At 37.9% G+C, this 12,990-nt stretch overlaps 1 protein-coding gene and 2 pseudogenes across 1 annotated transcript; 1 reads left to right on the top strand and 2 right to left on the bottom strand.

Moving 5' to 3' along the window:
• The first annotated feature begins 568 nt into the window (after window positions 1–568).
• On the top strand, window positions 569–1,525 carry LOC129627901 (olfactory receptor 1038-like). Its single transcript, XM_055547351.1, has one exon. The coding sequence runs from the start codon at window positions 569–571 to the stop codon at window positions 1,523–1,525; it is 957 nt and encodes a 318-aa protein (XP_055403326.1).
• Window positions 1,526–6,836: 5,311 nt separating this feature from the next.
• On the bottom strand, window positions 6,837–9,203 carry LOC129627899 (olfactory receptor 5M9-like; annotated as a pseudogene).
• Window positions 9,204–9,691: 488 nt separating this feature from the next.
• On the bottom strand, window positions 9,692–11,533 carry LOC129627898 (olfactory receptor 5M3-like; annotated as a pseudogene).
• Window positions 11,534–12,990: the final 1,457 nt, after the last annotated feature.

The raw sequence follows: 12,990 nt of genomic DNA, 5'->3' as shown, positions 1-12,990 counted from the left end.
AGATATAACAATTATAAATATATATGCACCCAACACGGGAGCACCGCAGTATGTAAGACAAATGCTAACAAGTATGAAAGAAGAAATTAACAATAACACAATAATAGTGGGAGACTTTAATACCCCACTCACACCTATGGATAGATCAACTAAACAGAAAATTAACAAGGAAACACAAACTTTAAACGATACAATAGACCAGTTAGACCTAATTGATATCTATAGGACATTTCATCCCAAAACAATGAATTTCACCTTCTTCTCAAGCGCACATGGAACCTTCTCCAGGATAGATCACATCCTGGGCCATAAAGCTAGCCTTGGTAAATTCAAAAAAATATAAACATTATTTTTATTAAACCTCAATTTTTGGCTTCAGAAAATTATAAATAGTCAAACAGGAGAGTTTTAGAGGGGATGTATTTATTTGTTCTGATATTCTGCTTCAATGAGCAATAATTTCTCAAGTTAAAACATGCATGTTTTGGCATCTGATGACAATCCCTTACTCCTGATAACTTATCTATCTTTACCTTGTCTCTTTTCTGCAGTTCAGAGACTAGAACAAATGATTGAAGAGAATATTACCAGGGTGATGGAATTCATTCTTTTGGGTTTTTCAGTACAGAGAGAGATTGAAATCCTTCTCTTTCTTCTCATTTTAGTGGTATATTCTCTGACTCTGGTGGGAAACATTGGCCTGATTTCCTTAATCTGGTTGGATCCTCACCTTCACACACCCATGTATTTTTTTCTCAGTAATCTGGCCTTTGTAGACTTTTGTTACTCCTCATCAATAGCCCCAAAGTTCCTGGAGACCCTCCTGACCAAGCACAGGTCCATATCTTTCTATGCATGTGCAACACAGCTGGGCTTTTTCCTAAACTTCTTGGTTTTGGAGATGTTCCTTCTTGCAGTAATGGCTTATGACCGCTATGTGGCCATCTGCAATCCTCTTCTCTACATGGTGATCATGTCCCAAAAGGTGTGCATGCAACTGGTTGCGGGCCCTTACTTATACAGCTTTTCTGTTGCTTTCCTCCACACAGTTGTTACTTTTCGATTGATTTACTGTGGCCCCAATGCTATTAATCACTTCTATTGTGATGATGTCCCTTTGATGGCCCTTGCATGCTCGGACACCAGCCTCAAAGAGATCTTGATTTTTATCTTTGCTGGATTCAACATGATCAGCTCTTTGACCACGGTCCTTATTTCTTACCTATACATTGTGGCTGCCATCCTGAGAATCCAGTCTGCAGAAGGGAGGTGCAAAGCATTCTCAACCTGTGGTTCTCATCTGACTGCTGTCACTGTATTCTACGGGACTCTGATCTTCATGTATCTGCAGCCCAAATCAAACCATTCCCTTCACACAGACAAAATGGCCTCTGTCTTCTACACAATAGTCATTCCTATGTTGAATCCCATGATCTACAGCCTGAGGAACCAAGAGGTAAAACATACCTTGAGGAAAGCCTTTGAAAAATGTTATTTTCTGTCTCTAATAAACATTAGAATGTAACTTGTAACACTGACTGTCTTGGAACTATGCCACGTGCCGATGTTTTGTTTTTATTATCATTGACAGGTTAATTTTACCATTTTTGTATGAGCAAAATGACTTTGCACATGAGTTCTATTTTTCATATAATTTATAAGTAAGATGAAAGGTTTAAAAGATTATAACGCACATTTTGAACAAATTGTTACTATTTGCATATGTGACACTTGATAATTTTCACCTGGATAGTTTCTATTTAACTGATAATAATATTTAGCCACTGCTTTCAAAAATGCTTCTATTTTATACATTGTGGAGACAGAAAAAGGGAGGTGGTAAGGAAGTTTCTTGTCCATCCCCACGTCATTCCATGCAGCAGCTGTTCCTCAACTGTATCCCGTCTGCTAAAAATCATTCCTCTCTGCTTCTGACTCCCACTAGATTCACTGTTGGTCACTCTCTGTAATTCCTTGGTTCTCATGTTGTTCAAAAAGATGTCATTATTTGCCATGCAGATATGGGAATCAGGGTCAGCTTTTGGGAAGTCATACTCTCTTTTTCTGTATCAAAACAAAAATGAAGACATAACCCTAAATTCCCTCAGCAAAGCTTAAGACCCTTTTATATTTTAGGGATTTGAAGAAATTACAATGGGTTAAAGGGACAGAAAGCAGTAGTTTAAAACCAAGTTATAAATGTGGTTGATGTAAGATGTCAGGAATATAGTTTTATGTAGGAGTGGTTGTAAAGTGATGCAATCTAAGACCCACTTAAACTATCAACTGGATTTTTTTTTTTTTTTAATTCAGATTCAAATATTTGGTATCTACCATGTGGGTGATGGCACCCCTCTCCAGTACTCTTGCCTGGAAAATCCCATGGATGGAGGAGCCTGTTAGGCTGCAGTCTATGGGGTCGCTACAGTCGGACACAACTAAGCAACTTCACTTTCACTTTTCACTTTCATGCACTGGAGAAGGAAATGGCAACCCACTCCAGTGTTCTTGCCTGGAGAATCCCAGGGACAGGGGAGCCTGGTGGGCTGACGTCTATGGGGTCGCACAGAGCCGGACACGACTGAAGTCACTTAGTAGTAGTAGTAGTAGTATGTGGGTGATATTGTGAGCTATTCTTGTAGGGAAAAATCAAAAACATTCCTGAATATGCTGAATAGTTTGCTATTTTTGGAAATACTGGAAAAAAAAAACATGATTGTATAAGTTATTCAGAAACATTTTAGCTTATTTTATCCAAGTTATCTTAGTACACATTTCATTGTTAGATTTCAGATTTATGTGAAGACATCAATATTGTCATGTTAAATTATTTATATTAAACTTTATTTTAATATATGCCTTTAATATATGCCATTATTAAAGCAGCAACAAGGTGTTCTAAGTGGAGGTAAATTGTACAAATTCTGAAAAGAAGCAATGAATTACAATCCTGATTTTCAAGTTCTTAAATCAACTTCTTTCTGAGTCAGGGAGCATAGCTGCAGAGAAATCAGTCTTGGAAATCATGACTGTCAATTGCCAAAGATAAAACTCAAGAAAAGAGAACATCTATGTTGTTGCTATTTTTTTAATAATTCCAAAAGTATAATTTAAATAGTTAAAAGCACAGCAGCGAGCTTCTATAGTAAACTGCAGAGTAAAGCCTGAATCTGAGATTGGCAATGTGAGAAGGGTTTAAAGGTTAGTGAATCTTTCTAAAGGAATCTGGTGCCCCTTCTGGGTAGCACACTGGATTCAGGGGAGGTTGCTGCAAAACCACACGTTTACCAAGGAAACTTCAGATACATTTGAAGAGCTCCCAGAGCAGAAAGGATGGTAGCATGGGAGACACAAAAGTCTAAAATAAAACCAAAGTTCTAACATTGAAACAATACTGTAAAGAAATATATTAGTTTCATCAGTCTGCATTAACAAAGTACCACACATTCATTGATTTAGAACAACAAAAATTTATTTTCTCACATTTCTGGAGCCTACAAGTCTGAAGTCAAGGTATTGGCAGAACCATGCTCTCTATGAAGCTCTAGGGGAGGTTCCTTCCTTGTTTTTTCCAGCTGCTAGTGGTCCCAGGCATTCCTTGGCTTGTAAGCATCTTTCCAGTCTCTGCTGTCTTCTCATGATCATCTTCCCTCTACATCTGTGTCCAGATTTCTTCATTCCTGTAAGGACATCACTCACACGGGATTAACAGTCCACCTTACTTCAGTATGACTTCATATTAACAACTGCACTTCAATGACCCTATATCCAAATAATGACCCTATAACCCAATGATCCTATAACCAAACTCTGAGGTTCTTCAGGTTAGGAACTTAACACATCTTTTTGGGGAACAATTTCACTCATAATATGTGCCTGTAAGTGTGTGCATGCTCAGTTGTATTTGACTCTGTGTGACCCTATGGACTGTAACCTGCCAGGCTCCTCTGTCCATGGGATTTTCCAAGCTAGAATACTGGAGTGGGTTGCCATTTCCTTCTCCAGGGGATGTTCCCCCAGGGATTGAAACCATGTCTCTTGCCTAGCAGATGATTCTTTACTGCTGAGCCATTGGAGAAGCCCACTAATACGTAAGGACAGTTAAAGATGTGCTGGCTCAAATGTATGGTGAAAACACACCTTATCTACACCTGCAAGCACAGTGCAGAAAGAAAAAAAAAATAGCTGAGATTTCCTAAGCTTAAGAAAGAGACTTGTAAGTACCTAAAAAGGCTAGCAAAATGGCCTAAATGACAGGTCAAAAGGGATCCAAAACCAGTTAATGTAAAAATTGGAGGTCTTAAGACTGCCCTGGTGGCTTAAAAAGCCCAAGGATTCATCAAGTAGTTAGGACAAAGGAATATATAGCCTAATATCTGAGGTAGATCAGAAGTTTGAGTTTTTTCCTTCTGGTTAAGACAGAATACAAGATGACCTTCTCTCAATACCAGAATCGTTTCTGAAGAGACTTGATCATTCTCAGGTAAAAATCGTCCTAGTGAGTGGTAAGATGCAGAGGTGAAGTGCCAAGGATATGTTTATGGAAAGTATTATAAAAGCAAATATAGTACTATTAGCTAAGTGAACTCCCAAGATGCAGTGACTTAATAAAGTAATTTATTCCTTTCTCAGGCAGCAGTATGAGTTAAGGGGTTTGGGAAGGGCAATTAGACCCTCAATATATGTTTTCCATCTTTATCTAAAAAGTGATTGTTTCAGTGGCAACATTTTCAAGTGGGAAGGAAGAGAAAAAAGTCCGTATCTAATGGCTTTAACATACAGAAGGTGATCTCTAGGTTTCAGGCATCACTTTGTACTGATGGCTCATTGCCAAGACTTGTCAACATTATGTATCCCACTGACAAGGGGCAATGGGAATGGTGGTGAGCAGCTGCATGACAAAGGTTTTACTTATAAAATAAAACGTCAAATAGTGGACACTGAGGAATATGTCTGCCATAGCATCACAGAAAATGTGATCTTAAAGGGTAAAGTTATAATGATCTCTGTCAATATGATTGTTTCTTGAGCAGCCTATCGTTTCATACGTGACACCAACTTGTCAGAAGCAAACTTGGGTGATTTGAAAATATTAAAAAAAAAAAAAACTTTGTTAATGTAGTTTCCAATACTAATCAAATCGTACTCTTTCTTCCTGCTCAGAACCTAAAGTTATGAAAAGGAACTCTCCTCCCACCATTTGCCTTTTCTCAGAACCAATCTGAGGGAATGTGGCTTGTGGGCAATTAGTAAATTAGCCTGAGTAACAATACTTTCTGTGCTTATATGAATACATCTTTCCAGTGATATTACCACAAGTAAATGTTACTTCTCAGAGTCTTTCTACACATGTTCAATTGTCCACCCCTTTTAACTGGATTAGCCCTTAAACAAGAATAAACTCATTCATGAGAAATTACTTCTGCTTCTGATTTGCTTTTATGCTGGTATTATTAGCAAGAGTCAACAAGGACAAAAAAATGTATTCCACTTATATTAAGAATGAAGGTAGAATAAGTGGACACCAATCAACATAAATTGAATAGTAAACTTGTAATCAGATCCCAATGGATACCAGTTTGAGCTGTGCTGATCACATTTTAACATGTCTAGTGCAATGGCATTCGGTTTTACAGAGATTCTTATCTGGTTGATCCACTCTAGTTATTAAAAGCTTGACTTAAGCAGCTAAACCGGAGAAGGCAATGGCACCCCACTCCAGTACTCTTGCCTGGAAAATCCCATGGACGGAGGAGCCTGGTAGGCTGCAGCCCATAGGGCCACTAAGAGTCGGACATGACTGAGCGACTTCACTTTGACTTTTCACGTTCATGCATTGGAGAAGGAAATGGCAACCCACTCCAGTGTTCTTGCCTGGAGAATCCCAGGCACGGGGAAGCCTGGTGGGCTGCCGTGTATGGGGTCGCAGAGTCGGACACAACTGAAGTGACTTAGCAGTAGCAGCAGCAAGCAGCTAAACACAGACCTAAGAATGTAATGTTAGTGACAAGAATTTGGAATCAAACAATAGCTTCATCATAGCAATCAAATGTTTAACAGGACATTCTTCTGATTAAAAGTTAGATTTTAAATGACAAAAGTCCATATTGCCTCATCTTTTTAAACTATGAGAAGGACATGATAGGCTTTAGTCATAAATATTTCACCTATTTAAATTAATAAAGAGAAAAACAACTAGCCAAAATCCAAATCAAAGAGTAGAATCACGGTGAGTCAACAGATTGTTTGAAACACAAATAGTTTTAATTATAGAGCAAAACATACTGAGAATTAATCTTCTGAATTCATGACACTAGTTGAAGATTCTGAATACATTTTTGTTTTCAAAAGTCCATGCATGTATGAATGTTATTGAAAGTTTTCTTGGTAAATGAGAATTCACCAACTTTTATATTCATGGAAAAGTAATGAAGTCTTAATTTTTCTCATGAACTTATATATTACCTATAAAACAAGTAAAGAGCAATTTTATATAGAAAATATCCTAAGAAATCATATTCAACTCTTACAAAGATACCCTCCAAATTAGCATGTGCTTATCCACATGTATTTATCAGTTATCCTATGACTACACTTAGCACAATTTTACATACACTGTGGCTAACAGTAATAGGTCAGGGTTAGTATGTTTGCATATGTAGATGAAGGAGGCTTAGTCCTGAGAGTCCATTCATGGGGTAAACCATCGCTGTGTTAGACTGGGCCTCTTAGGATATTTAAGTGTTGCCGGTTTACAGTCTATTTTAAACAGGGTTATTTATATGCCTGGACATTTATAACAGGAAGCAGCATACCCGGAATTATGTACTGCAGGTTCACTGCCTCAAGTTTGCCTTGACGATTGCTTTGTTGAACGCCTCTTTCACATCTTTGTTCCTCAAACTGTAGATCATGGGATTCAGCATGGGAATCACTGTGGTGTAAAACATGGCCACCATCTTCCCCTGCTCCACAGACTCTTCAGTGGGCCTCCAGAGATACATGAAGAGGAGAGTCCCATAAAACATGATAACAGCTGTCAGGTGGGACCCACACGTGGAGAATGCCTTCCTCCTGCCATCGGCAGAATGCATGCAAAGCACGGCTGCTACACTGAGGTTATAGGAAATGATAACCACTAAGAGGGAATGTGTGAAATTAATCCTAGCAATAACAATCATGGTGCATTCTTTAATGTGGACCCCTCCACAGGCAGTCTTGATAAGAGGAGGGTCAGCACAATAGAAGTGGTTGATTTCAAAGTTTCCACAGAAGCACAGGCCATATGTCCACAGTGTGCAGATTAGGCTGACAGAGATCCATAGATGTATGGCACAGAGATGAGATGAGCACAGACAGTCCTGAATATTTTACTGCCATAAAGCAGAGGGCTGCAGATGGCCATGTAGTGATCAAAGGCCATCACAGCCAAGATATATACTTCCACGTGGACAAGGGCTGTGAAGAAGTAATGCTGCACCAAACACCCCACATAGGAAATGGTTTTTGTCTCTGAGAGTAAGTTTTCTAGCATCTTCAGAGTGACATTGGAAGAGAACCACACAGCCACAAAAGACAAATGACTCAAGAAAAAGTACATGGAGCTCTGAAGTTGGAGGCTGATGATGATCAAATAATCATACCAATGTTCCCTATCAGAGTGATCATTTAAACTACTAGAAACACCACAAAAAAGAGAACTTGAAACTCCTGATGACTGGTCAATCCCAGAAGAATAAATTCTGTCACATCTGTGAACTTTGGCTTTGCCTTCACTTAGACCCAGTCTGCATTGCCTATGGACAAATTAAAAGAAATTAATGGATTTATTTTATTCTTGAAAATTTTGAGTCATGTTTATTAGTATTCTAGGTCAAATGATATAAAAATCAATGTAGACTTTGCACAAAGTCTAAAGTAAAACTATATAATCACATTTATTTCCTTTAATAGGCCTTATATGTAATTATTGCAATATTTATTAGTTTCTTAACTCAAAAACAGACAATTACATTCATATACTACTAGTATTAGACACTTATTTTTGCTAAATTATTACAATGATGTTAACCTCATAGAGTTCCAGTAAAAGTAAATCTAGACTGAGAGTCATCAGAGAATGACTAAATCCATTTCAATGTATTGTCTTATAGAAAAAGACTTGAGACTCATAAATGTAAATATTCAACCAAGGTCAGACAACCACTTTGTGCCGAACAGGGAAGTAAGAAGAGTGAATCATTGAAATTCCACTGAATACTAATTTTGTGTATGATGGTTGCCTCTCATTGTCAATATTAAAACAAATACACATGCAATATTAACTTACTCATTTTCCTATGACTTGGAAGATATCCTTTTTTTAAAAAAATGTATTTATTTATTTTTGGCTGCACTTGGGCTCCTCTTGGTTGGGGTGTGTGGGCTTCTCACTGCAGGGCTTCTCCTGTTGTGGAGCACTGACTCTAGGTGAGCAGGCTCCAATGGCTGCGGCTACAGGTTCTAGAGCGCAGGCTCAGTAGTTGTGGCACTCGGGCTTAGTTGCTCCATGGCATGTGGAATCTTCCAAGCAGGGATCGAACTTAAGTCCCCTATATTGGTAGTCAGATTCTTATCCACTGTGCCACCGGGGAAGTCCAGAAGGTATCTTCTTATCCACACAATTTTACGGGATGATTGTCTTAAACCTTGGTCTTACAATCTAGTCATTGACATACTTTTCTACACTATGTCAGCATATGATACCAAAAGCTTTCAACTTATGAAAATCCTAGTCATGTGTTATTTTATTTAGCTATATATTTCACTTGCTTGATTACTGCTGCTTGCAGGATGAGGTAAGAGGTATTTAACAACACGGACTGTATCAGTTTAACAGGTAGAAAAGTAAACTGCAAGTGGTTCAATCACTGTATCAAAATTATATCAATAGATAAATTCTATATACATATAAAATAAAATTCAGGTGCCATGTTTTTAAAATTACTGTCTTATTTCAGATTCTTCTGCTTTTCAGCAACAATCCATTATATGTCTAATTATTTATTTTTAAACTTAATGTCATTACAAGGAAAATGTCCTCAAGGAATGTTTTATCCATTTAATACCTTTCCCCAAATAAGTCTTCTGAGAAGTAAACTGCTCTGAGTACTTAGGGATGCATCTGTAGGATTAACATCATCTTGGGAATTTAAGATCCCCATTATAATATTTCTTTAAGAGAATATTATGACATAAATGGGCTGTAGTTATAATTGCTTATAATAATTTACACACATCAAAACCAATTTTATGTCAAATATATTTGCTATATTATATTTATTATTTATTACTTTATATCTAGAAGTAGTCTAAGTTTTGTAATATGAAATTGAACAAGCTACATGAGATTCTGGTTTGTATCATAATTGTTCAGTCCACTAAGTCATATTCGGCTATTTGAGACCCCATGGACTGCAGCACTCGAGGTTCCTCTGTCTTTCACTATCTCCCAGAGTTTGCTCAGACTCATGTCCATTGAGTTGCTGATGCTATCTAACCATCTCATCCTCTTATAATTAGTTGTACCAATAATCCAAGTTAAACTCTGTTAATTAGGTAATTATGGATTCACCAAGCAGAGTCAAGAGTTTTTATACATGAAAATTCTTGGTTTTAGCTTTATCTCCCAGTGAAAATCAGCAACTCTCATCTAGCTTAGTATATCCACACTGAGCAGCCATAAGATCTACGATCGTGAAAATATAGGGTACAGGTGAACTCAGACCAGAACTGAAATATCAGTACCTATGTTATGTGCCCAAATAGTTTTCTATATGGTATATTTAATCCCCATATGAATAATTTCAGGGGTAGGAAAATAGTTCACAGTGATTAATCAACTTCCAAATTGTGAGTGGCTACTACTTGCAGGGAGCCATGATACAATCAGAGTTTATACACTTTTTAAAATATTTCCTCTTTTAATTTTTCATATTTTCATTCTCTTTTTCCTCAATATTTTACATGGTTGGCTGCTGCTGCTGCTGTTAAGTCGCTTCAGTCGTGTCCGACTCTGTGCGACCCCATAAATGGCAGCCCATCAGGCTCTGCCATCCCTGGGATTCTCCAGGCAAGAACACTGGAGTGGGTTGCCATTTCCTTCTCCAACATAGCTGGCTACTGGTGCATAACTGAAAAGTCACCTCCTCAAAGAGACCTTTGACCATTCTGTGTGCATCCTGCCTCTTCTTATTTCTGTTTTTGTCTCACTCCATTCCCTAAGTTGTCTAATTTGTATATTTTTCATTCACTCCTTTTCAGTCAGTTCAGTTCAGTCACTTAGTCATGTCCGACTCTTTGCGACCCCATGAACTGGAGCACGCCAGGCCTCCTTGTCCATCACCAACTCCCAGAGTCCACCCAAACCCATGTCCATTGAGTCGGTGATGCCATGCAACCATTTCATCCTTTGTCTTCTCCTTCTCCTCATGCCCTCAATCTTTCCCAGCATCAGGGTCTTTTCCAATGAGTCAGCTCTTTGCATCAGGTGGCTGGAGTATTGGAGTTTCAGCTTCAACATCAGTCCTTCCAATTAACACTTTGATTGATCTCCTTCAGAATGGACTGGTTGGATCTCCTTGCAGTCCAAGGGACTCTCAAGAGTCTTCTCCAACACCACAGTTCAAAAGCATCAATTCTTCAGCATTCAGCTTTATTTATAGTCCAACTTTCACATCCATACATGACCACTGGAAAAACCATAGCCCTGACTAGATGGACCTTGTGCCTCCCTTCTGATTAATGTATCTGTAGAATGGCAATGAGGATGAATGGATAAGATATGATTACTATAACCAGAGAATAGGTGAGATTAATGGTATGTATAGTCATTTTATATTCAAACTATTGTATATAACAAAGATTATACATATATATATATATATATATATATATATATATATATATATAAATTGTATATAACAAAGTTTCCAGCACAGGCCATTTTGATGAGAGGTGGGTCTGCACAGTAGAAGTGGTTGATCTCAATCTTCCCACAGAAGTACAACCCATAGGTCCATAATGTTGCTGCCAGACTAATCAGAAAACCATACACATAAGGGAAAGAAAGCAGTCGGATACAGACAATCCTTGACATTTTGCTGCCATAGAGCAAAGGGTTCCCAATGGCCATGTGTCTGTCAAAGGCCATCACAGCAAGAATAAAAACTTCTACATGGACAAGAGCAATAAAAAAGAAACACTGTACCAAACAATCAGCATAGGAAATCGTTTTTGTCTCTGATAAAAGGTTTTCCAACATCTTAGGGGTGACATTGGAAGAAAACCACATATGAACAAAAAACAAATGACTCAGAAAAAAGTACATGGGGCTGCTGAGTTGGGGACCAACCTTAATTAACAGGATCATGCTGATATTACCCACCATGGTGATCATGTAGACCAGCAGGAAAATGATGAAGAGAACGTGCCATTCCCAACAACTGGTTAGTTCCAAAAGAATAAACTCTGTCACATTGGTGAAATTGAGCATTTTCTCTGTTCTTGGTCAATATTAGACACAAACTTCTGGGATAATAAAAAAGAAACAAATTTTAACTAAAAGTATTTATTATTTATTAATTTATATATTTATTATGGACCCATTATTTTAATTATTAATAATTATCTATGAGTATTCCCTGGAAGAAAAGCTATGACCAAACTGACAGCATATTAAAAAGCAGAGACATTACTTTGACAGCAAAGGTCCGTCTTGTCAAAGCTATGGTTTTTCCAATAGTCATGTATGGATGTGAGAACTGGACCATAAAAAAAGCTGAGTGCAGAAGAAATGATGCTCCTGAACTGCAGTGTTGGAGAAGATTCTTGACAGTCTCTTGGAATGCAAGGAGGTCCAACCAGTCCATCCTAAAGGAAATCAATCCTGAATATCCATTGCAAAGACTGATGCTGAAGCTGAAACTCCAATAATTTGGCCACCTGATGTAACAAACTGACTCATTGGAAAAGACCCTGATGCTGGGAAAGATTGAAGGCAGGAGGAGAAGAGGATGACACAGGATGCAATGGTTGGGTGCCATCACTGACTTGATGGACTTGAATTTGAGCAAGCTCCAGAAATTGTTGATGGACCAGGAAGCCTGGCATGCTGTAGTCCATGGTGTTGAGAGTAGGACACGACTGAGGCTCTGAACTGAACTGATCTATGGCTGTACTTTGACACTCCTTTCAGCAAATCATTTCTGAGCATTTGCTATTTAACAAACTCTCTGAAGGTTACCTAAATATTGTAACCTTATGGAAAAATATACAGACCCAGTTGCCATTGTCACAGTTTTTACAAAATGTGATTGAACAAAGCTTGCAATAAAAATAATTTAAATTTTCATATATGATATTATACATGTTTCAATGCCATTCTCCCAAATCATCCCACCCTCTCCCTCTCCCATCTGTGTCTCTTTTGCTGTCTCGTATACAGGGTTATCGTTACCATCTTTCTAAATTCCATATATATGCATTAGTATACTGTATTGGTGTTTTTCTTTCTGACTTACTTCACTGTCCAGGTTTGATGCATGATATTGGATGCTTGGGGCTGGTGCACTGAGATGACCCAGAGGGATGGTATGGGGAGGGAGGAGGGAGGGGGGTTTAAGATGGGGAACACATGTACACCTGTGATGGATTCATGTTGATGTATGGCAAAACCAGTACAATATTGTAAAGTAATTAACCTCCAATTAAAATAAATAAATGTTTATATAAAAAATAAAAAAATTATATAAAAAATAAAGTAAAAGTTTTAGTATGAAAAAATATCATTTAAATTTTAAATGAATAAATGGGATAAATGGCCATTTATCCAAGACTGAAAGAGAAAATAGTGAAAATGTTAGTCTCTCAGTTTTGTGCCACTCTTTGTGACCCCATGGACTGTAGCCCACAGGCTTTTCTGTCCATGGGATTCTCCAGGCAAGAATACTG

The sequence above is a fragment of the Bubalus kerabau genome, chromosome 15 (assembly GCF_029407905.1).
Source record: "Bubalus kerabau isolate K-KA32 ecotype Philippines breed swamp buffalo chromosome 15, PCC_UOA_SB_1v2, whole genome shotgun sequence".
Classification (NCBI taxonomy): domain Eukaryota; kingdom Metazoa; phylum Chordata; class Mammalia; order Artiodactyla; family Bovidae; genus Bubalus; species Bubalus kerabau.
The sequence above is the reverse complement of the archived record's forward strand: the minus strand, read 5'-3'. Positions and strand labels throughout refer to the sequence as shown.

Bases quoted from the DNA above. Each gene is read 5' to 3' on its own strand.
- LOC129627901 (XM_055547351.1), top strand. From the start codon at position 569: ATGATTGAAGAGAATATTACCAGGGTGATGGAATTCATTCTTTTGGGT.